The sequence below is a fragment of the Culex pipiens genome, chromosome 2, assembly GCF_016801865.2.
Source record: "Culex pipiens pallens isolate TS chromosome 2, TS_CPP_V2, whole genome shotgun sequence".
In the NCBI taxonomy this organism is placed as follows: domain Eukaryota; kingdom Metazoa; phylum Arthropoda; class Insecta; order Diptera; family Culicidae; genus Culex; species Culex pipiens.
The window spans coordinates 220,733,469-220,756,275 of record NC_068938.1 but is presented as its reverse complement, the minus strand read 5'-3'; the positions used below and the strand labels follow the sequence as shown (position 1 = coordinate 220,756,275).

At 33.5% G+C, this 22,807-nt stretch overlaps 1 protein-coding gene across 1 annotated transcript; it reads right to left on the bottom strand.

Moving 5' to 3' along the window:
* Positions 1–9,408: 9,408 nt before the first annotated feature.
* On the bottom strand, positions 9,409–10,438 carry LOC128093099 (leucine-rich repeat-containing protein 39-like). The gene is made up of 2 exons (XM_052708751.1): positions 10,275–10,438; positions 9,409–10,223 (listed from the first exon to the last, which is right to left on the bottom strand). Exons 1-2 carry the CDS (start codon positions 10,295–10,297, stop codon positions 9,428–9,430), a joined length of 819 nt encoding a protein of 272 aa, XP_052564711.1. The 5' UTR covers positions 10,298–10,438; the 3' UTR covers positions 9,409–9,427.
* Positions 10,439–22,807: the final 12,369 nt, after the last annotated feature.

Here is a 22,807-nt window from a genome sequence, read left to right as displayed (position 1 = left end):
ACTGGTGTGGCGAATGGACGACACTTTGAAAGGATGTTTATAAATTTGTGATGAGAGGGTACATATCAAGCGTGGTTCGGTGTCAAATTCAAAATAGCTATTATGGAGCAAAATTCCCTCAAATTTTAGTAGAACTATTCTTTTTTAAAAAAAATATATGAAAATTTCGCAAAAGTTTCATTCTTTAACACTAAAAATCGGATCAATAATTTCCGAGAAATCGTCAGTTGAAAATTACAGGCTAATCATTATTTTTTATGATTCAAATTCTTTATGAGGCTGTTCTCAGAAAATATTTGCCAGATTTTCAAAATTCCAGAGAGCAAATTGTAGAAAATTTCCGAAAACTCAGTGTTATAAAAAACAATGTTAAGAGTGTTTATTTTAAGAAGTATTATTAAAATGCAAAAATAAGGTAAAGCAAGCGAAAATTTATAACTTACAAAGTCCTGATCGTAACCTACAATTTTGCACAATTTACCTAATCGTTCAGAAAACTCCTTCTCATGATTTTTGGATACTTAAATAGCATTTTTTTTTTCAAATGTTATGGAGACTTTTATAGACGACATAATGGTGACAAATATCTTTTTTGCAAGGTTGTTAATCGAAAGAATTACCGTCGATAATATTCGCTATCGTTATGGTTATTTCGTTAGTTTTATCGGCGATAATTTTATCGACGATAATGGACAATAACTTATATTTAATATATTTCTAGAATTGACTGAAACCAACCAAATAATGTTGAATTTTCAAGCTTCCTCTTATTAAATATGTTTTTGATAATCTGGTTAGTTTCAAAGTATAAATACTAAAAAAATCACAAAATACCGTATTTTGTTTTAAGTACTCATTTTTTTTATAATTTGCAATATGAGTATCAAACGATTCGAAATTTTGCATGCATTTTTACTGTTTTAAAGTGTTTTGAATGAAATACTCAAATTTTCACAAAATACCGTATTTTCTCGAAAATACTCAAATTTTTATAATTCGCAATGAATGAAATACTAAAATTTTCACAAAATACCGTATTTTCTGGAAAATTCTCAAATTTTTTGAATTCGCAATATGGGATCAAACGATTCGAAATGTTGCATGTATTTTAACTGTTTCTTGAATGAAATACTAATTTTTTTACAAGATACCGTATTTTCTCGAAAATACTCAATTTTTATTCTTTGCAATATGGGTATCAAACGATTTGAAATTTTTCATGTATTTTAACTGTTGTAGAGTTTTTTGACTAAAATACTTAAATTATCACAAAATACCATATTTTCTCGAAAATTCTAAATTTTTTAAATTCGCAATATGGGTATCAAACGAAGCGAAATTTTACCTGCTTTTTCATTAAAAAAACTCTAAAACAGATAAAATACATGCAAAATTTGGAATCGTTTGATACCCATATTGAGAATTTTTAAAAAATTGAGTATTTTCAAGAAAATATGGTATTTTAGAAAATTTTAGTTTTTCTTTCAAAAAACTTAAAAAAAGTTAAAATACATGCAAAATTTGGAATCGTTTGGTACCCATATTGCGAATTATAAAAATTTGACTATTTTCGATAAAATACGGTATTTTGTGAAAATTTGAGTGTTTCATTCAAAAACTCTAAAACAGTGAAAATGCATGCAAAATTTCGAATCATTTGATACTCATTTTGCACATTATAAAAATATTAGTACTTAAAAAAATACGGTGTTTTGTGATTTCTTTTAGTATTTACACTTTGAAACTTACCATATTATCAAAAAAATATTTACTAACAGGAAGCTTGAAAATTCAAGATAATTTGGCTGGTTTAAGAAGATAGAACTATCGTTATCGTTATCGAACCTCGAAAATTTTATCGTTAACAACCTTGGTTTTTTGGTCATAAATAGTACACTAAAAGTTTCATTTAAATAAAAAATACATAAATTGAATTTACAATAAGTTTGTTCATTGTTGGAAGCCACGCATGGGCTTATATTTAATAAGTACAAAAATATGGATATTCATCCTTTCAAAATGCTAGGCAAGAATTTTAAGTTAAAAAAAAAATATTGATCACAAATAAATATATTTTTACATCGAAAATTTGACGAATGGTTGCCGATTATTCTTATTTAGATGACGCTTGAAAATACCTACAGAAAAGAAATTATAAAGAATATTCTCAGCTATTCAGAAAAAAATAATGTGGAAAATAGACAAAGAATGCCAATATTGCAAAAAAAAAAATATTCCTATTTTTACCCTTAGTTAAGCTTAAAATGACTTAAATGTGAAAAAGATGCATTTTACATCAAAAACTGTAGTTTAAACATTATGTTGGGTGAAATTTAATTTTGTTCCAAAATAAACAACTTTTTCAAAAATCTTAGCTTGACGGTATCATTTCTGTCCGGACTACTCTATGGCTCAAAATTTGCGGGATTTTGTCCTCTTAAACTTATTGAATGATTAAAAAAAGCAAATTTTGCGAAATTGAGTTTTTGAGAAAAATAATACTTAGAAACCGGCAAGTCTTTTTCTAATGTCCCTTTAATCTGGAAAAGTCTTCATCTAATTTCATCACAACAAATTATGGCAATATTAAGATCTGGAAATGGTGGCAGATTTTGTGTCGAAATATGTGAAATTTAATCAGGTTTTTTGAACTTTTTTTTTACTGTGTGGGAAGTGAAATAAAACTGTACATGTTCAGACAAACAGCGAGAGACAAATGCACACTTGTGTAAAATCGCTTTAATAAAAAAAAAGACAAACAGCTAAAAACTTCAAATTGCTAACATTTTCTCAAAAATCATTTTTTAGATGCATTTGAAAAGCCAAAGCCTAAACCAAAACCAAAAAAAGTGAACCAAAAGCAGGTTTTTACAGCTACCTTGTAACACTGCGAGTTTGATAAAATAGTCACCTGTTGTTTAAGAATTTGCAAAATAGTTCCAGCTATCAAAATGCTTATGCGCCCTTTTAAATTTTGCTTCAGATTTTTCCTAGTAAAAATGATGAAGAAACTAAAATCTAAACAGTATTTGCACATTTCTGACCCAGCATTCAAATTAAGCCCTCCAACCCATCGACCACGCAGACGGGCACAGATTAACGATAATCACGACAACTCGGCCCATCGTTCTGTTTTTTTTTCTCCACCCAATCCAAGCAGTCCAACCATCTCGAGGACGATTAAATTTTGCGTTCTTTACTGTCTCGTGCGGTGGGCCTTCTGCGATCAAATCGGGCCTTTCTGGCTTTGCAGCTCTGCAAATTGTGCTCTGTTTTGCGCTTTGCTTTCGTGCGTGGGTTGCTACGATATGTGGACAACACGCCGAGATCGCGATGCTTGACGGTGTGCGCACGTGGACTTGGAACAATTCGCATGTGAGTGACCGTCGCCGTGCGTGGTTGGTAGGGTGGTCTTTTAAGAAACATAAATTGATTTATTTTTCTCAGCTTCAGACTACCCTACCGCTACAGCTATTGAACTTGGATGCCACCTCGAAGACTTAATTCCTCCTCCAGGCGTACACAAATCCAGTTGATTTAACGGCCCCGGATCAACCATGTATGTACGAGGATCGCCTGCCAGGGTTCGTCGTCCAGTACTGTTCAAAATCGACGCCCGTGAGCAATCAATTTCCAATTGCCAATCGTTGGCGGCGGCCGCGGCGGGCAAAAGTGAAGATTATAGCATCGGCGGGAGGATCGCCCCGGACGTGGTGTGCAATTTATCGTTCGATTGTTCCACTGTCAAACGTAATTTGAATAATTCAGACTTTTAGAACGTTCTTGGTTCTCCCCTGCAGGGGAAGAACGTCCGCAAGATAAGTGCGGGGAGATTATACCGTCAATCAGATTTATCAATTTCACAATTGCGTGCATGTGTGCCCCCCCTCCGCCCATGCAACTAAGCCACCCACGCACACCTACCCACTTTTAGAGCTTAAGAAAGAGAGTTGATTTAACGGAGGTTTACCCCCGCCTATGAGTAATGGCAAGCAATTAGGGTTGATGCTGGAACGCACCGTGGCGGCGAGAGTTGTTTGTCTGTGGATTTAACGCCCGGCAAACCGCTTCAGGATAAATCGCAAGATGAACGCAAATTGTGAGCAAAAATAATATGCCATTGCGATTGATTTTGAATGGTGGAGAGATTTTCTTTGTGGTACTTTGTAGCTGGGTGCAACATTGAATGCAACAGATATTGAAGGGAGAACGATGCATTGCACAGAAATCCCAGTTTTACGTGCAAGAATTACGTATTTTGTAAATAAAAAAAATGTAATTAACGATTTCATGAATGTAATTACTGATTTCGAGAATGTAATTAACGATTTCATGAACGTAACTTGCGCTTCAAACCCCACTACAGTATATTTCCACTGGCTGGGAAACTCCATAATTCATGATTCATAATTAAAATAATCATCATAATTCTGTAAATTTTGCGCAAAACTAAAAAACAAAACAAAATTATTCTGTTTAATAAATTGGCAATGGTTTTTTTTTCTGGAGACTATATTTTTTACTCTTTCTTAAATTTAACCAAAATTCAACAGAACCAAGTTTAAAGCCCACAAGGAAACCACGTAGCTCGGTCTGATGAAGAAAAGTGTAATTTTAATGACGCTCGAGTACTTGAAAATTTCGTACAATAAATTTCGCCTGGTTTTCCCGTTTTCCACTGTCAGATTCATCCCCAACCCCGAACGAAATTTCCCCGAGATCGTAGTGCAGCAGGGTATAATGAGGCTCACAGACACATCCCTCCCTCCCAGTCAGAACTCACTGGCACTCATTTATAAATGTGAGCCAAACAACGGACAGACAAACTATTATTCTTTTCCCCGGCATCCTCTCCTCTTCCCCCACCGAATGCACCGATTCGAACGCTACTCATGTGTTACAACGTCTGGTGTGGCGCGGGTTGCCTAGCTTGCAGGCGCAGCAGCAGCGGCCATGAATTGCACTTGGTCCAAGTCGGCGGCGGCGGCGGCGACGAGCCCTTTTTCGGCGCGTTCCAGATAAGGAATCAGAAGGCAAGAAGGCTAATAAAAGTTGGAACTCTCTCCGAATTCTTTGAAGGTGTGATGGTTGGGGAAAGGAGCGAGAAAATTTATGGATATTATTAGATGGTCCAAACGTGTGAAGAGAGGGGGAGAGCAGGTCTGCAAGGGGTGCTTCCTCCTCTTTTGGACGGAACACGTCAGTGTGAAGGACGACGTTGGAGTTTCAGGAAGGTTGTCTTTTTTTTTTTGCCCAAAAGGTTGTCTTAGAAAAATAATTAAATTTTGTCAATTTTGACAATTTTGACAATTTTGACAATTTTGACAATTTTGACAATTTTGACAATTTTGACAATTTTGACAATTTTGACAATTTTGACAATTTTGTCAATTTTGTCAATTTTGTCAATTTTGTCAATTTTGTCAATTTTGTCAATTTTGTCAATTTTGTCAATTTTGTCAATTTTGTCAATTTTGTCAATTTTGTCAATTTTGTCAATTTTGTCAATTTTGTCAATTTTGTCAATTTTGTCAATTTTGTCAATTTTGTCAATTTTGTCAATTTTGTCAATTTTGTCAATTTTGTCAATTTTGTCAATTTTGTCAATTTTGTCAATTTTGTCAATTTTGTCAATTTTGTCAATTTTGTCAATTTTGTCAATTTTGTCAATTTTGTCAATTTTGTCAATTTTGTCAATTTTGTCAATTTTTTCAATTTTGTCAATTTTGTCAATTTTGTCAATTTTGTCAATTTTGTCAATTTTGTCAATTTTGTCAATTTTGTCAATTTTGTCAATTTTGTCAATTTTGTCAATTTTGTCAATTTTGTCAATTTTGTCAATTTTGTCAATTTTGTCAATTTTGTCAATTTTGTCAATTTTGTCAATTTTGTCAATTTTGTCAATTTTGTCAATTTTGTCAATTTTGTCAATTTTGTCAATTTTGTCAATTTTGTCAATTTTGTCAATTTTGTCAATTTTGTCAATTTTGTCAATTTTGTCAATTTTGTCAATTTGTCATTTTGTCAATTTTGTCAATTTTGTCAATTTTGTCAATTTTGTCAATTTTGTCAATTTTGTCAATTTTGTCAATTTTGTCAATTTTGTCAATTTTGTCAATTTTGTCAATTTTGTCAATTTTGTCAATTTTGTCAATTTTGTCAATTTTGTCAATTTTGTCAATTTTGTCAATTTTGTCAATTTTGTCAATTTTGTCAATTTTGTCAATTTTGTCAATTTTGTCAATTTTGTCAATTGTGTCAATTGTGTCAATTTTGTCAATTTTGTCAATTTTGTCAATTTTGTCAATTTTGTCAATTTTGACAATTTTGTCAATTTTGTCAATTTTGTCAATTTTGTCAATTTTGTCAATTTTGTCAATTTTGTCAATTTTGTCAATTTTGTCAATTTTGTCAATTTTGTCAATTTTGTCAATTTTGTCAATTTTGTCAATTTTGTCAATTTTGTCAATTTTGTCAATTTTGTCAATTTTGTCAATTTTGTCAATTTTGTCAATTTTGTCAATTTTGTCAATTTTGTCAATTTTGTCAATTTTGTCAATTTTGTCAATTTTGTCAATTTTGTCAATTTTGTCAATTTTGTCAATTTTGTCAATTTTGTCAATTTTGTCAATTTTGTCAATTTTGTCAATTTTGTCAATTTTGTCAATTTTGTCAATTTTGTCAATTTTGTCAATTTTGTCAATTTTGTCAATTTTGTCAATTTTGTCAATTTTGTCAATTTTGTCAATTTTGTCAATTTTGTAAATTTTGTCAATTTTGTAAATTTTGTAAATTTTGTAAATTTGGTCACTTTTGTCAATTTTGTAAATTTTGTCAATTTTGTCAATTTTGTCAATTTTGTCAATTTTGTCAATTTTGTCAATTTTGTCAATTTTGTCAATTTTGTCAATTTTGTCAATTTTGTCAATTTTGTCAATTTTGTCAATTTTGTCAATTTTGTCAATTCTGTCAATTTTGTCAATTTTGTCAATTTTGTCAATTTTGTCAATTTTGTCAATTTTGTCAATTTTGTCAATTTTGTCAATTTTGTCAATTTTGTCAATTTTGTCAATTTTGTCAATTTTGTCAATTTTGTCAATTTTGTCAATTTTGTCAATTTTGTCAATTTTGTCAATTTTGTCAATTTTGTCAATTTTGTCAATTTTGTCAATTTTGTCAATTTTGTCAATTTTGTCAATTTTGTCAATTTTGTCAATTTTGTCAATTTTGTCAATTTTGCAAATTTTTAATATTTTTAATATTTTGTCAATGTTAAATGTTCTTTTAAATTCAAAAACAGTTGACGGCTAAGGGTTAAATTTTCCAAAACGAGTGGGGTGGATCTCGTCCCAAGTAGGTGAACTTCTAAATAGACAAACGACCTTTGCAACACGCTCTTCGTATAGGTCTTGGCTTATGTCGTTGGTGCACAGTGAAATTTATTAATGTGAGTTACGATTTTTTGTTTAAAATTTTCTAATATAAAATCATGGATTTGTTTTGAGAAGTTTTATTCATGTTAATTATTGACAATTATTGTCAGATTTAAAGATATTTTTCTAAATTTACCACACTTTAATAATCCAGCAATATTTCTTACTGTGCACCTCCCCACCAAACTCTAATGGTTAATGTTGCACAATGCTCTTTCATGTTCGTTCCTGTCGTGCTGGTGGAAACGACGACGACGACTTTTGCCCCTCAACACGGAACCGGAAGCAGCAGCAGCAGCAACAGCACTGGAAAGATTTTCCGGCCCAACATGTGAGTGAAATGCAGAAGAAGAGGGGATGTATTTGCGCCATCGCCAACACACCACCGCCAGCAAAGCAGAAATAATTGCTCCCGGTATTATTTTTAAGGGCAATTAAGAACGAAAACGGAATCAATTTATTACACCGCTGCAGAGGCGCACCTTGAATGGTGTTTTGGCAAAGGTTTTCTCGGAAGGGAGCGATGGGAGTTGAGGATTGACCGGAAATTGCGGATAAAATGCTGAATTATTCAAGGGGGATAGACGAGGAAAATGTCTTTTTATGGTGTTTTGCTTTAATGCTTGAAGTATGTTTGTCTTAAAGTTTGATTTCCATATTTTTGTTCGATATCAACCCATAAAAAGATGTGTCGTGTTTCATCTCTATCAAAACGTCATAATCTTTTGAAACAAGGCGCTCGTAAAACTTTTTAGATCTTTGACCTTTCCGAACAAGATTTCCAAAAATGGAATTGAAAATGACATCAGTCCACCTAGAAACGCTGACCAAGATAGTGATAGTCAATAATCTCCAACCGTCGATCTTGATTGACTATTTTTCATCCAAACCAAAGATCCTCCTAATTGTAGCCCACGAGCTAAGCCCCTACTTAGCCACTCTGGCAGCCAATCGGTAACCCCCGGTTTGACCCCGTTTTATTGCCAATCGGCCCCCACACACACACACAACCGATAGTTACATCACCCCGTCACCTAAGCCGTTTAAACCCCGAGCGCCCCCCCTCAAGAGCCTAATAATCGCGATGACAATCTCCTCTGTGTATCGGGGCTCTATGGCCTACTACGCGCGCGGATCCCCCGTTCATAAGCCCATAATGCACTCCCGAGCCCGAATCCAAGCAGGCCAGGCATTCAACGGTCCCAAATCACCAGCGGTGAGTTGAGCTACCACCATCCAGGCCTACTGCGACTAGAACCGGTTAGAGTTGGCGCTCGGGCATCGAGGTGAGACAATGCAGACTTAGATCGCCGGGTCGCAAATCGTGTTTATCACATTAAATCGTTTGGTGAATTGTGGAGCTAAAGAGGGATTGTTGTCAATTAGGTTTTAAAGAGGTGACAAACGTACTTTAAGGTTTATGAAAGCTACGGTGGTTTGGTTTGGATATTCTGATAGTTTGGTGGTCAATGGTCAAATTGTAGATAATTATAGATAACTATAAAGCTCGATTTATGAATTCAACAGATTCTGATTTGATTTGAAAAATATCAATTAATTTGGCAAAAACATAATTTATCACTTTTTCTTAAATCAAATACAAGCACACTCAAAAAAATGAGTTCGCGTAAATGTGAACAGAGTTCATGCCACCGGGAACAAGGAAGAAAACTGTTCAACTTTTATAGTGCATCGCACCATAAGTGCAGCTTTCATCGCGAACAGTATAAAGTAACACACGTGATCCTATAGAGCTGATACCGGCGACTGATCAAGATTGCCGTAACTAATACTGTGTTTATAAAACAGAATATCTCGGAATTCCCTCACGACAAAGCTGTTTCATAACAAATGTTGCGCAGTTCACGAGGTTGGAAGTTCCTTACAAGTATGAAGCTATAAGTTAATGGTTCAGTTGGGATTTCACAATTCCTTAGTTCAGACGAATTCACTTAACTAAAATGTTTAAGATCTATTTTATTTGAACAAACATCTTAAATACTACAAATTGTGTTTTCCCACAGCTCAACCTTTCGCTCGTCCATCGCTTGTTTCAAATTTCTTCTCCAAAAACAATCCAAAGGATTATTTGACAAATCCAATTCCTTCAATTTCGGAAAATTAAACGGCATCAACATAACGATCTGCAACTGATTATTACGCACGCTGATCTTCTCTACTAAAGGCGCATCCCACTTGGCGAGAGAAACCATCGCAAGCTGATTGCCAGACAGCTTCAAATCTTTCAAGCTTGGCATCACGATAAGACTTTGTGAAGCTGAGCTGATAGTCTTGATTCTACTATCGATCAAGTAGAGTTGCTTCAAATTAACCAACTTGCTCAGCTCGTCCATCTCAACGTGCTCAATCAGCGTTTCAGCGCCGTAAAGTCGTTCAAGCTTTGTCAAAAGTCCCAAATTTTCGGGCAATTCAGTTATGTTATTATCCACGATAGCCAACGCATTCAGCTCGTAACTCCTGTCCGATTTGATTGTGATGTTTGTCGTTTGACAGGAATGAAACTGAAGCTCTTTGAAGCGGGGAAGAATCTCGAATACTTTCAGGGTGCCATCTCGGCAGGCAAAGTTGACTGTCTGAGCTAGATGTTGTAGGTTTTGCTCCGTCAGTGGCGGTAGTGATGAGTTCAAGAAGCCGATTGTGGTGTAGTTTGAGAAGCGTGAAAGTTGTTCTGAATTTTCGCTGGTTATGTTTAGGTTGAAGATGAGAAAGTTGCCATCTTCGTTTTCGACATTTTCCGTTGAGATAAATTTGAATAAACAAATAATTATTCTGAAAAATAAAAATTATTCATACAATGCTTAAAATATTCAAATAACTTACGTTAAGCAACAAGCTTGACTCATGATGCTCCTGTTTCAAGAAACTCGTTTGTTATGAGATTGTGCCTTGAACTGATTGTGATTGTGGTTGTCAGAGTATTTATATCAAGTCCACACCGGCATACAATCACGATTTGCTGGTACAGATGTATTGCTAGCAGGGTTGATTGATATGCATGGTGTCGAGCTTAAATCAAAGGAGGTGGGCATCTAGTTGTCACCAAACACGCATATTTTTCAGTGTCTATGGTGATGCACGTCACTTGTTTATTTTCACGTGCTTACATTTCGGGTTAGCACGTCACATTATAAGCACATTACTGCACGTGTGCTTATTTTCAAAGGGACTTTTTCCAAGTGATATTCAAAGGTTTGTAAAATATTTATTATCTTTCTTGGTGAAACTCAGAAAAGATCTTTTTTCTGTTAGGATGGAGCAATTGAAAATTTACAGACAGAAAATTGAAGAACCTTTTTCAAAATATCATATTAAAAAAAAAGGGAAAACACCCGGTAGAAGTGGTTTGCTGGTAAAAGTTGCTTGTTGTAATCCAGTCTTCGGTTGCCGGAAGCAGCGTCCTTTGCCGACCTCCGTATACGGCTTTGTTTTCTCGGCTGCTTGTTCTGGGTCTATGGATGACCTACGGGCGTTACTGGTTCCGACGGGCAGGCGTCTACGCTTCCCTCCTTGGCTGTTAGGCAGTTCCAGCACCTGGTGATCCTAATAGGTAACCCTTCTTTGAAGGTAAGACCAGCGGGCTGACGATGATGGCGCGGGGATGCGCTAGACGATGGGTTATTGTCCTATCACTCTAGAACTCCAGACCTTCTAATTCGGGACAGAGCGCTCACGTAATTTTCGGGTTCCGACAATTGGAAGGTCGATTACCAATTTAATTTCATTTAGTCTATGAACTAAACCAATCCTTGAAAAAAGTTTTGGTTTACCGATTTTTTATCAAATAATCACATCAGATTAAACTAGGACCAAAGCCAATGAAGTTCGTTCATTATAAAATATAAGGGGATGATTTAAAATGTATTTAAACCAGATAGGCACGGGAAATTATAAGCACTGCGTGCTTAACATAAGCACGTACACTGCTCACAATTTTGTCGTGTTCTGCCTAATCATAGTACACATAGAAAATTCTTGTGTGTCTTTTTATCAACCCTGATTGCTAGTCATTTCTGGATTTTCCTATTGGAATTAATATTATCAGCTGTGATATAAGGTGGCATTCACAAATGTCGTAAAATGCTATGGGACCATCCATAAACCACGTGGAAACTTTTTTGGGAATCTCTTACCCCCTCTCCCTTCGTGGACAATTGTTCATACAAAAAAAAACTTTTTTGTATGGATCGTGGCCAATCGCCATACCTCCCCCCCTAAAGTGTCCACGTGGTTTATGGATGGTCCCTATCAAAGATCCCACCCCCCCCTGTACCATATTTTCCCATGCCAAATATATGGATTGCTCTCACTATCGAAATAATTTTGAATTCATTTCCTACTGTAATGTCCACAAAATTATTTACAACTTAACTAATTTTAAATCAAATTGTTGCAGGATTGGGACCGTATGTTTGACAATTTTGGAATGACAAGATAACAACTTCCTTGGTGGGGCCTTTTCAAATGTTTGTCGAAAGATCGGAATATTTTATGATAGTAAAATAGTAGAATATTAAAAACCTTGTTTTTTTGGTTTGCCTTGCTTTCAGAGACTGTAACTCAACAATCATTGGTCGTCAATGGCTTTTAAGGTGAAGCCGTTGAAGAAATTTGATCATCACTATAAAATATTCTGTATTAAATTCAATTTAACGAATTTCAGCACCAAAAGGAATCAGCGTGTGCCGGTTGTTGCCTTCTTGAAGCCACTGAAGGAAATGTTTGATCTAAATCAATCAGCATGTGTAGGGCACTATTCTAAACAACTTGTTGAAGGAATTTTGTCAAAATATTGAAAGCGACTGAAAATTTATATCTTTGAACGAAAAATCATGACAATGATGGAAGTCTTCACGTTAAGCAAATTTGTAGAAAATTTTCTGATTATTAACATGCATATTTTCAGTGATAGTCACACTTGGTCACTTTCTACAGATAAAAATAGTCACGTTTTTAATAGAAAATTAATTCTAATCGGCTATAGCTTGTAAATGGTCCACGAAATCAAATTTATAGTATAGTACTCTTTGATTGCAATTTTGAATTTATACCTAAAATAAAGTTTTTTTTTTCAATTCTTTTGCACGTTTTTTTTTTAAATGAAGATTTTTTGATTAATCTGGATCAACTGGTGCATATGATAAAAATAAGGGTCATTCCATCCCAAGTGACCACGCGTCCAACATCGACCTTCACCAAATCTGCTCATATTTGGCATGGGGGTTGTTTTTGCCCCAAAAACAAAGAATCCCAAGTTTGGTGACATTTGGTCCACCCCCACGCCCGTGGCACCCCTCTCTTTTTCTGAGATTTTTGAAAAACCTCATTTTTAAAATGCATTTTGCTAAGAGAAAAGTTTACAAAAAGTGAAATTTTGGGCATGCATATTTGAAGATTTCGTGGTCGCTGCCGAAAGCGGTGATGCGGCCCAGCAAGGAGTCACCGGGGAAGATCTCTTCACCCTGCCGGAGTTCTTTGCTCTCGCGGGGGAGATGATGACGCGGTTCCGGACCTGCCGTAACAAGGCGGAGCAATTTCTGGCCCTCGGGGAGCTGATGATCAAGCACATCTATAAAGGATAAAAACTGTGATCTAGTTTTAAGCTTTCTCTATTTCTATCCCTTTTCCCTTGCAATTTTAGTAAGTTTTTTTTTCTTAACTTTTTCTTACTTTCGGTAACCCCTTAGCTAGAAGCAACAATTGTTCCAAAACGGATTATGATGTAACACACAGCTGAAAGGAACTCCAAAACTCTGTTATGTATTCCAAAAGAACTTATTGTATATTGATAATTCACCAATAAAACCGAATTGAAATATTTGAAGATTTTTTGGCGTAGAATCGAATGGCGTACTTAAAATTTACGTACAGTGTTGTCAGATATGAAAATTTTTAACCCTTTGGACGAGCACTTACGGGAAAACTGACAATTGCATTCGATTGCTGAGAGTTTTTTACATTAAATTCAATCAAAACCTCAGGGTAAATTGAATATTTCTTGAGATATCACATTTTTAAGTTGGAAAGCTCTGTATTGCATAGCAAATGTTTTACTTTACCATTAATTTTCAACAGTACATTGCGTGAGAGCATAGTAGGCCTTGAAACTTGAATATTTTTTTTTCAATTTCCCAAAATTGAATTTATGTATACATGTATTGTATGTATGCATTTGATCCCCCCCAAATTAAATTACAAGCCACGGTTTCAACAACGTGGACAATTTCTGGAAATCTACGAAACCCCCTCCCCCCCCCTAAAAGTGTCCACGTGGTTTATGAATCGTCACTAAATTTGCAATTTTTTAAAGCATTGACAAAAAAAATATTTTCGCGAAAAAAAAGTGTTTGCGTTGCTGTACATTGGAATTACAAAAAATTCGAAATATTTTTGAACGAGCACTAACAAAATGCTAAAAATGATTATCAATGCGGAAAAATGCATTTCAGATTGTTTTCAGTTGATTAGACTTCTATTTCGATTGACATTTTCAAGTTTTTGCCCCTAGTTTTTTCAGACAAATTTTGAAGGTGGGGAGGGCATAATTTTTTAAAAATATTTGCAACAGCCTTACTGAAATTTCACAAAATACAATGATTCATGAAAAAAATAAAATTTTGTTATTTTATAATGGTATCAAAGGGTTAATTTTTTTAAATATTTTTTCACCTCATTAAATTTGTACAGTTTCTTTTTTGTTTTTTATGAAAATAATCTAAATAAAATGAAAATGGAAAACAAAGGGAAAAGAGCTTTGGGAAATGTTGTATTTTTTTATCATTTTAACATTTTTTTTTGTAAAATATTTAAATTTTCACAAAATACCGTACTTCGCAAAAAAAAAACTCTGATGAAGATAAAATGCTTACAGAATTTGGCCCATATTGAGCATAATGAAAATTTGTGTTTTATGTTGATGCTTGTATTTTCTCATTATTACAGTTTTTTTGATTCTTTAATATTCCACAAAATATCGTTTTACACAAAAAAAAAGTTTAAGGTAAACTCTAATTAATTGAAAATGCATAAACATTTCGTTTTGTTTTCTACCCAATTGAAAACATTGAAAATTTTAGTATTTTTTTGTGAAAATTTTAGTATTTTACAAAAAACACTAATAAAGTAAAAATGCGTCCAAAATGTCGCATATACTCAAATTGTGAAAAAAAATATTTTGTTTTTTTAAGTGCTAACTATGAAACTGATCTCAACTGAAACTGATATCAACATAAATCTTAGCAAAAGCTTTATAATTTTACCCATACTTGGTTTCAATAAATTAATTTTAGCAAGATTTTTTGATGAGTCATCGTGGATTATAGTCGATAAGGTTCATAGATCAATCGTATTTTGATAACGATAATGAAAATTATCGTTATCATCCCGACCATAACGATAACGATAACCAACGCTAAAGTTATCGATTAAAAACCTTGTTAGACTACTCACCCAATTTATTTATTATTTATTGATTGCTAAAAAAATTAAATACCCAAAAAATACTATTTTTGAAAAAAAAAAATTATAGTTGATCAAAAATTACTTTCATTTGATTTGTGATACAAGTGGATCAAGATCAGATTGTCTATGTTACGGAATTTCGAAATACATAGTGATTTTAGCATTATTTCAAATAATCGAACAATGAATGATCAGTTAAAACTAAATTTATAAAACCTCAACCAACTCACCATCCCACCCTTCAATTCGTCCAGACAGTTCCCATTAAAACCAATCTTGTCCCGCAACCACTCGGAGAGTCGCCGCCACGAGTGCCCCCGAGGGATATCTCGTCCGCCGAGCCCAAACCCTTGGAAAAGCTTGCGAATAAATTGTATGTACAGTAAAAAAAGCAGGGACCAGCCGCGCGCGCGTCCAACTTTAACGACCAGCGACAACCCAGAAATTGAACCGAGTGTGTGTGGGAGTTCCCGTAAATTGCAACAACAAAACGAACGCGCGCTCTAACGAGCTGCGGCAGCACAAGGAATAAAATAATTTTACAATTCTTTGTACGACTTTATGAACACCTAAAGGGCATATTGTATTAAAATATCGCGTTTTTTCTACTCTTTTTTTCTTTTTTTTATGGAGACAAGGTAAATCCGCAGGTAAAGACAGTACGAGAAAGAACGAAGGAGTACCCTTAATAGATGCATCATACGCGAATGAACTCTCCTGAAAGTATGCAATTGCACGCAGGATGGAGACGCTGGGGAAGGTGAGAAGTGCCGCGCGCGGAAAACGGAATCTATTTCGCGAGAAATCGCAGACTGCCATGCCTGGTTTGCCCCGCCACGACTAGACAAGACTGTAAAGGGAAAAAGTCACCAGACTACTGCGATGGCACTCCCTGTAAAGTTACTTTATGCGGGGGAGTGATCCTAATAGGGGAATACGCAGATGGCGACTTGGATGCAGTCGTTGACATTGCAAATAGCTGGAAAAGTTTGAAATAGCTAAAATAAGCCGTGGATTCTTGAAATAACTGTTCAATTTGTGTCAGTTATTACGCGACAACTTTCAATTACCTTTGTCATCTCCGTTGCATATTCCCGAAAAGCACATTTTTATTTCATAACCAAAACCTTTCAAATAGCTTCCCCCAAGGGGGTATCATCACAGAAAGAAACCACTCCCCCACCATTTTAACGGTGGGGTTCGTCGCTCAAATAGACAGATAAATGCTTCAGGAATAGATTTCCCCTTCCCCCAATTCTGAAAATAAACCTGAAGCCATGTGCATGTGGGAAGATTCCACGTGGCAGATACAAAAAAAAACCTTTAGAATGATCTTCCACGTCACCGATTCCAATATTATACCCGCCCGACCACATCTGCTCGAGCGCGGGACTGCAACTGAGACCAAGTCGCGAGAGGGGAAAAAAGCTTGAGGTCTCTTCGACTCGGTGATGGGATGAGGACGCCGAGTGACTCTTGAAATTGAAACGCGCGCAAATAGGAAGATTCTGCGACTTTTTGCGGTTCTTTTGAGGAAAATTGGAATATTTCATTTAGATTTTTAAAGAAAACATTTAAATTTATTTTATATACTTGATTCAACAAAGGTATTTCAATAAAAAAAAATCATTTGTACGCAGAAATGTAAAGTGAATGCTCATTAAGGTGTCCAAAATAAGAGACTTTTGTGCAAAACCCCGTTCACAAGCTGAATCTTGTTTTCTGAACCAAATATGAACCAAATTCTTAAATTATAATAAAAAAAACTATGTTTCTACGTTTGATTTCAGCAGGTGGCGAAGTTTCGAAAGCTGTTCAACTTTATCCTGGAAAGTTTTCAGTGATTTAAAATCAAGTCATTGTTTCACCAACTTCAGCCAAGAGTATTAATGGGTTGATATCTTTTTTCATTTCTCTCAAAATTGGCACCCATGGTTGAAATTACCTTGAAAAGTATTCCACTTATGGAGCTAAGAGTATTTTTCTGGACATCCTAATGCTTATTTCTTTAAAGAACACTTCAATAATAATTTGAAGTGGAATATTTGTTTTTGAAATTCCACTGTAAAACTATCAACTTTTCCTGTCTTCCGGGAGATGAAATGGCCTACTTTTCTATACCTAAAAAAACAGTGCTGAACAGTTGAACTTTTCAGTACTGTTTTGAATTTCGTCATTTTGGGATAATATTTTGAAACAAAGATTTTTTAAAACTGTAATATTTAAAAGATTTCCAGACCCTGTTTTTAATTTCAATTTTGAAATTGCTATATTTTTTCGAATTAACAAAGACTATCCTTTTTCATTTCTCAAAAACTAATAAATACTTTCTTGATTGAACTTTTTTTCCTGAGATAATTGTCATGACTAATATTTGAAATGAGCTCGAAATGATAATTTTCATTTAAAGTTTTGATTTTATTTTTTAGATATTTATTCAAAAATATCACAAATTTGCACTTAATTGTTGTTTTTGTAACAAATATAAATAAAATCCTTAAGTTCTAAGATATTAATATTTGAAAAATGAGGTATGATTGCGTAACACATTTTTATAAATTTAAAAAATAAATTTACTTAAATAATATAATTAGGTCGTTGCTAATATTTTTCAATGTTTATGTCGAACCCCCCCTTCAAAATTGGTCCAAAAAATCAGGGTGAAAAAAAAAATATTTTCAAAAAACTTCAAAATTTCCATGAAAATAGAAGCCTAATGAGCTGAAAACAGTCTTCAATGCATTTTTCTGCATTGATAATCATGTTTAGCATGTTTGGACTCTTTTAAAAATGTTTAGAATTTTTATGAAATTCCATTGTACACCACCGCAAAAACATTTTTTTTCGCTAAAAATAAAATTTTCCTTAATACTTAGATATTTTGGAAACTGGGCAGGTGTATAATGCATTTTAAGACTCTTTTTTCAATAAAATGTTGAAACCATGGATCGTTTTTAATCATACTTAAAATAAAGATTGCTGCAAATATTTTCAAAGCAATTTTAATAAGTAAAGAAATTTGGGAGCAAAAATATATTTTTTTCATAAATTTCTAAATACTTATTCTTCGTTTTTAGAAATTTATAAAAATTGAATTGAAAACTATTCAAAATATACCTTTTTTACAATGTTCAAGTTTGGTGTGTTTTTGAAATAATTTTCAAATATTTTATAAAATATATGAGTGGAGGTGCATAACGCCAAAAGTGTTTTTTTTTTGTAAAATAGATTTGAGTTCATATTTCGATCCAATCAATTTATCATGAATCATTGATTTTTATATTTTTATCTGTTGAGGAAATTAATTTGTAAGAAATTTGAAAAAACCATTAAAATTTTAATGTTTTTAAAAAGTTATAATATATCAGAGTATTTAATTGCAGTTGACAAAAATAATTACAATATAATTTTAAGTAATACAAAAAAAAATCAGATAAACACATTTTTGTAAGTAATCTTTGTATTTCTTTTTTTAAAGCAAAATATTTAAATCATATTTCTAACACTAGTTAAATACTTTGTTTACTAAAAAGGACCTAAAAAATTAATTTTACGAGAAAAAAAGTTAACAAACATTACTTCCGGCCCGCCACTGCTTTAGAAAAATCTGATCCGGCCCGCAGGGTTGAAAGGTTGGGCACCCCTGAATTATAGCTTGGCCAATGTTACGATGCCGGTTCATAATTCACGGCTGCTACCTTATTGTAGACCTTTTTGCACAACGATAAAACAATATTTTAAAGGCAGAAATGTCTCGCAAACCTAATCATAACTTACAATCAAAATTCATAAAATTTGACCATGTGCCGAAACAAACCTTGCAAGCATATTGCACCAGTGAAGAATGAAGGAGTGGTAGAGGAGACAATTTGGTTAAAAAAATGGGATCTTTAACCAAATTGATTATTTAAAAATGGCTCAATTTGCGCTTTGAAAATATTATAATTTAATAAACATGATCCTTTTCATAAAAAAATATGTATAATAAACGCGTCCAATTTGTAAGATTTTTCAATTAAATTCAGATAAAAATAATGAATCATTTAAACTCTGTCCAAATCTGGAACAGAGAAAGATAAATCCTTAATCTATCAAACACATGAATACTTGGCATTTCCAGATATATCTGCTAACCTGGCATTCCAGCTTACATTTTTGCTATAGAGTAGTTATCAGATTTTTGAAAATTTTCATAGTGTATTGAAAAAATTGAAGTTTGTCAAAAGCTTATTCCGGGTATATATTTTTTTGGGTGAAAAACTGAAATATAAGAATAAGTGACTTTGTGCACCTATAACTTTGTCTTAGAAACCGTATTGCTCTGAAAACTTGTTTTCAAGCTGCAGATTTTTATGTTTTTATGGCATTTTGGTTTGAACAGCTGCCATTATTGTATGATGACTTGTATGATGCAGAATGGCTTTTTTGGTCAAAGAAAAATTTGTCATAAGGTTTATTGTTCTGTTTAGTTTTTTTCAGTTTTTCGCAAAGAATGGCTCAATAGTAATAAAATTAAAATTAAATGAATGGTTGGACTTTCCTAGAATATCAGAAGCTTCGCTGAAATTTTGAAGACTTGGATATTAAAAATCAGTTCAAAATGTCATCCTTAAAAAATAGTTGTTGCTGTTGCATAAAAATATTACAAGAAAATTTAAAACTTTTTTTTGCTGAGCTGCAAATCCATATCCATTAATCAATATAAATATATCGAATTTTTTGAACTTTAAAAATTATCTTTTCAAATCGTGTTACATAAATCTGTTTTTTTTTATATTAAATGTTCAGCATGCACAATAAAAACATAGACATTTTATTTAAAGATATCGAGTCACTTTAAAAAAACATTCTTTAATACTGAGCAATTCTCTGAGATTTCGGTCTTTCGATTTTTTTTGTATTTTTTAATCCGGCTGAAACTTTTTTGGTGCCTTCGGTATGCCCAAAGAAGCCATTTTGCATCATTAGTTTGTCCATTTAATTTTCCATACAAATTTGGCAGCTGTCCATACAAAAATGATGTATGAAAATTCAAAAATCTGTATCTTTTGAAGGAATTTTTTGATCGATTTGGTGTCTTCGGCAAAGTTGTAGGTATGGATATGGACTACACTGAAAAAAAAATGATACACGGTAAAATTTTTTTTGGTGATTTTTAATTTCACTTTTTGTCACTAAAACTTGATTTGCAAAAAAAAACACTATTTTTAATTTTTTTAATTTTTTGATATGTTTTAGAGGACATAAAATGCCAACTTTTCAGAAATTTCCGGAATGGGCAAAAAATCTTTGACCGAGTTATGATTTTTTGAATCAATACAGATTTTTTCAAAAAATCGAAATATTGGTCGCAAAAATTTTCCAACTTCATTTTTTGATGTAAAATCGAATTTGCAATCAAAAAGTACAATAGTAAATTTTTGATAAAGTGCACCGTTTACAAGTTATAGCCATTTTCAGGCAACTTTTTTGAAAATAGCAGCAGTTTTTCATTTTTTTTAAATTAGTGCCCATGTTTGCCCACCTTTGAAAAAAATATTTTTGAAAAGCTGAGAAAATTCTTTATATTTTGCTTTATTGAACTTTGTTGATACGACCCTTAGTTGCTGAGATATTGCCATGCAAAGGTTAAAAATCAGGAAAATTGATGTTTTCTAAGTCTCACCCAAACAACCCACCATTTTCTAATGTCGATATCTCAGCAACTAATGGTCCGATTTACAATGTTAAAACATGAAACATTCGTGAAATTTTTCGACCTTTTCGAAAAAAATATTTTCAAAAATTTAAAATCAAGACTAACATTTCAAATGGGCGTAATATTGAAAGTTTGGCCCGTTTAAAATGTTAGTCTTGATTTTAAATTTTTGAAAATATTTTTTTCGAAAATGTCGAAAAATTTCACGAATGTTTCATGTTTTAACATTGTAAATCGGACCATTAGTTGCTGAGATATCGACATTAGAAAATGGTGGGTTGTTTGGGTGAGACTTAGAAAACATCAATTTTCCTGATTTTTAACCTTTGCATGGCAATATCTCAGCAACTATGGGTCGTATCAACAAAGTTCAATAAAGCAAAATATAGAGAATTTTCTCAGCTTTTCAAGAATATTTTTTTCAAAGTTAGGCAAACATGGGCACTTTTTTAAAAAAATGAAAAGCTGCGACTATTTTCAAAAAAGTTACCAAAAAATGGTTATAACTTGAAAACGGTGCACTTTATCAAAAATTCACTAGAGTACTTTTTGATTGCAAATTCGATTTTACATCGAAAAATGAAGCTGAAAATTTTTTGCGACCAATATTTCGATTTTTTTTAAAAATCTGTATTGATTCAAAAAATCATAACTCGGTCAAAGATTTTTTGCCCATTCTGGAAATTTCTGAAAAGTTGGCATTTTATGTCCTCTAAGACATATCAAAAAATTTAAAAAAAATAAAAAATAGTGTTTTTTTGCAAATCAAGTTTTAGTTACAAAAAGTGAAATTAAAAATCACCAAAAAAAATTTTATCGTGTATCATTTTTTTTCAGTGTAGTCCATATCCATACCTACAACTTTGCCGAAGACACCAAATCGATCAAAAAATTCCTTCAAAAGATACAGATTTTTGAATTTTCACATATCATTTTTGTATGGACAGCTGCCAAATTTGTATGGAAAATTAAATGGACAAAGTAATGATGCAAAATGGCTTCTTTGGGCATACCGAAGGCACCAAAAAAGTTTCAGCCGGATTAAAAAATACAAAAATTAAAATTGAAGAAAAAATACCGATTCCGTAGAGAACTGCTCTACTATCATCTATAATTTCTAAAATGTTATTCGTACTTTTGATGTCATACTCTACATATTTTTCTTAGTAATACCTTATTCAAAAGGTAGATTTGTCATACATTTTTTCTTCCGAATCCTCACCACACTATCGCACACCACCAACACCTCCACCCCCACCACCGCAGAGTGCAGTTTCTCAGTTCAAGTATGAAAAATTCATAGTCGTTCGCTGGAGGAAAATGCGAGCTTTACGATAAAATCACACATATCATTTATACGGTCTTCTTTTTTTTTCTCGGGGTAGATTTCCGCTTCTTTTTTTCTCCGTTGTTCCAGCTGCACGGTGATGCGACTGTGTCTGTGGGTGGGTGTGTGACTTGGCCCGGGGGCCGGCTCAGTTCGCACAGATGAAAAGCGTTTTCTCCGTGAATAGATTTTCTGCCAGCCAGCGCAGCGCGCAGCGGTGCGGAGTTAGAGATCTGCATATCAAAACGAGAAATGGAAAAGAAATCGAGGACGCACAAGGAATATCAGTATGGACAAAAAAAAAACGGAATAAAACGCCCGTCAGACATGCGATAATCGATAATTGCGCGTATCTATATGCAAAACGAATGATGATTATATGGTGGAATGGTATGAAAATATCTCTCCAACAGAGCGAAAATGTGTGTGTGTGTGGTTGTAATGTTGGGGCGCATTCAACATATGCGAGAATAAAAGACTGCGGGAGGAAAAAAAAAGAATTACAACGTTGCACAGGGCTTAATGGCAGGAATTTTCAATAAATGTTGCAAACGAAAAGAACAAAGTAGGCATCCTCGTGGGATTGAATGGATCTGTAAAGATCCACGCAACCAGCTCTTCAGCACGAGTGATTCAGAATTTACTACTTGGATTGGCTACTTGGATTAATGGCAAAAAATTCTAATAGTTTTGTTCAATGAATTATTATTATTAAAATCAACAAAATAAAAAAAAATCCGGTTTCCAGATATTTTAGTAAGAAGTTTATATTACACGGTGAGGGCAAGGTCAATAACTGAAATAGATACGGAAGTCTAAACAACTAAATCCTGACCTAATTGATAGAATTGTGACTGTGATATTAAAGCA

Coding starts and splice junctions, on each gene's coding strand:
- LOC128093099 (XM_052708751.1), bottom strand. CDS start 10,297: ATGAGTCAAGCTTGTTGCTTAAC. Junction 10,224..10,274: donor AGTCAAGCTTGTTGCTTAAC/GTAAGTTATTTG, acceptor TTTATTTTTCAG/AATAATTATTTGTTTATTCA.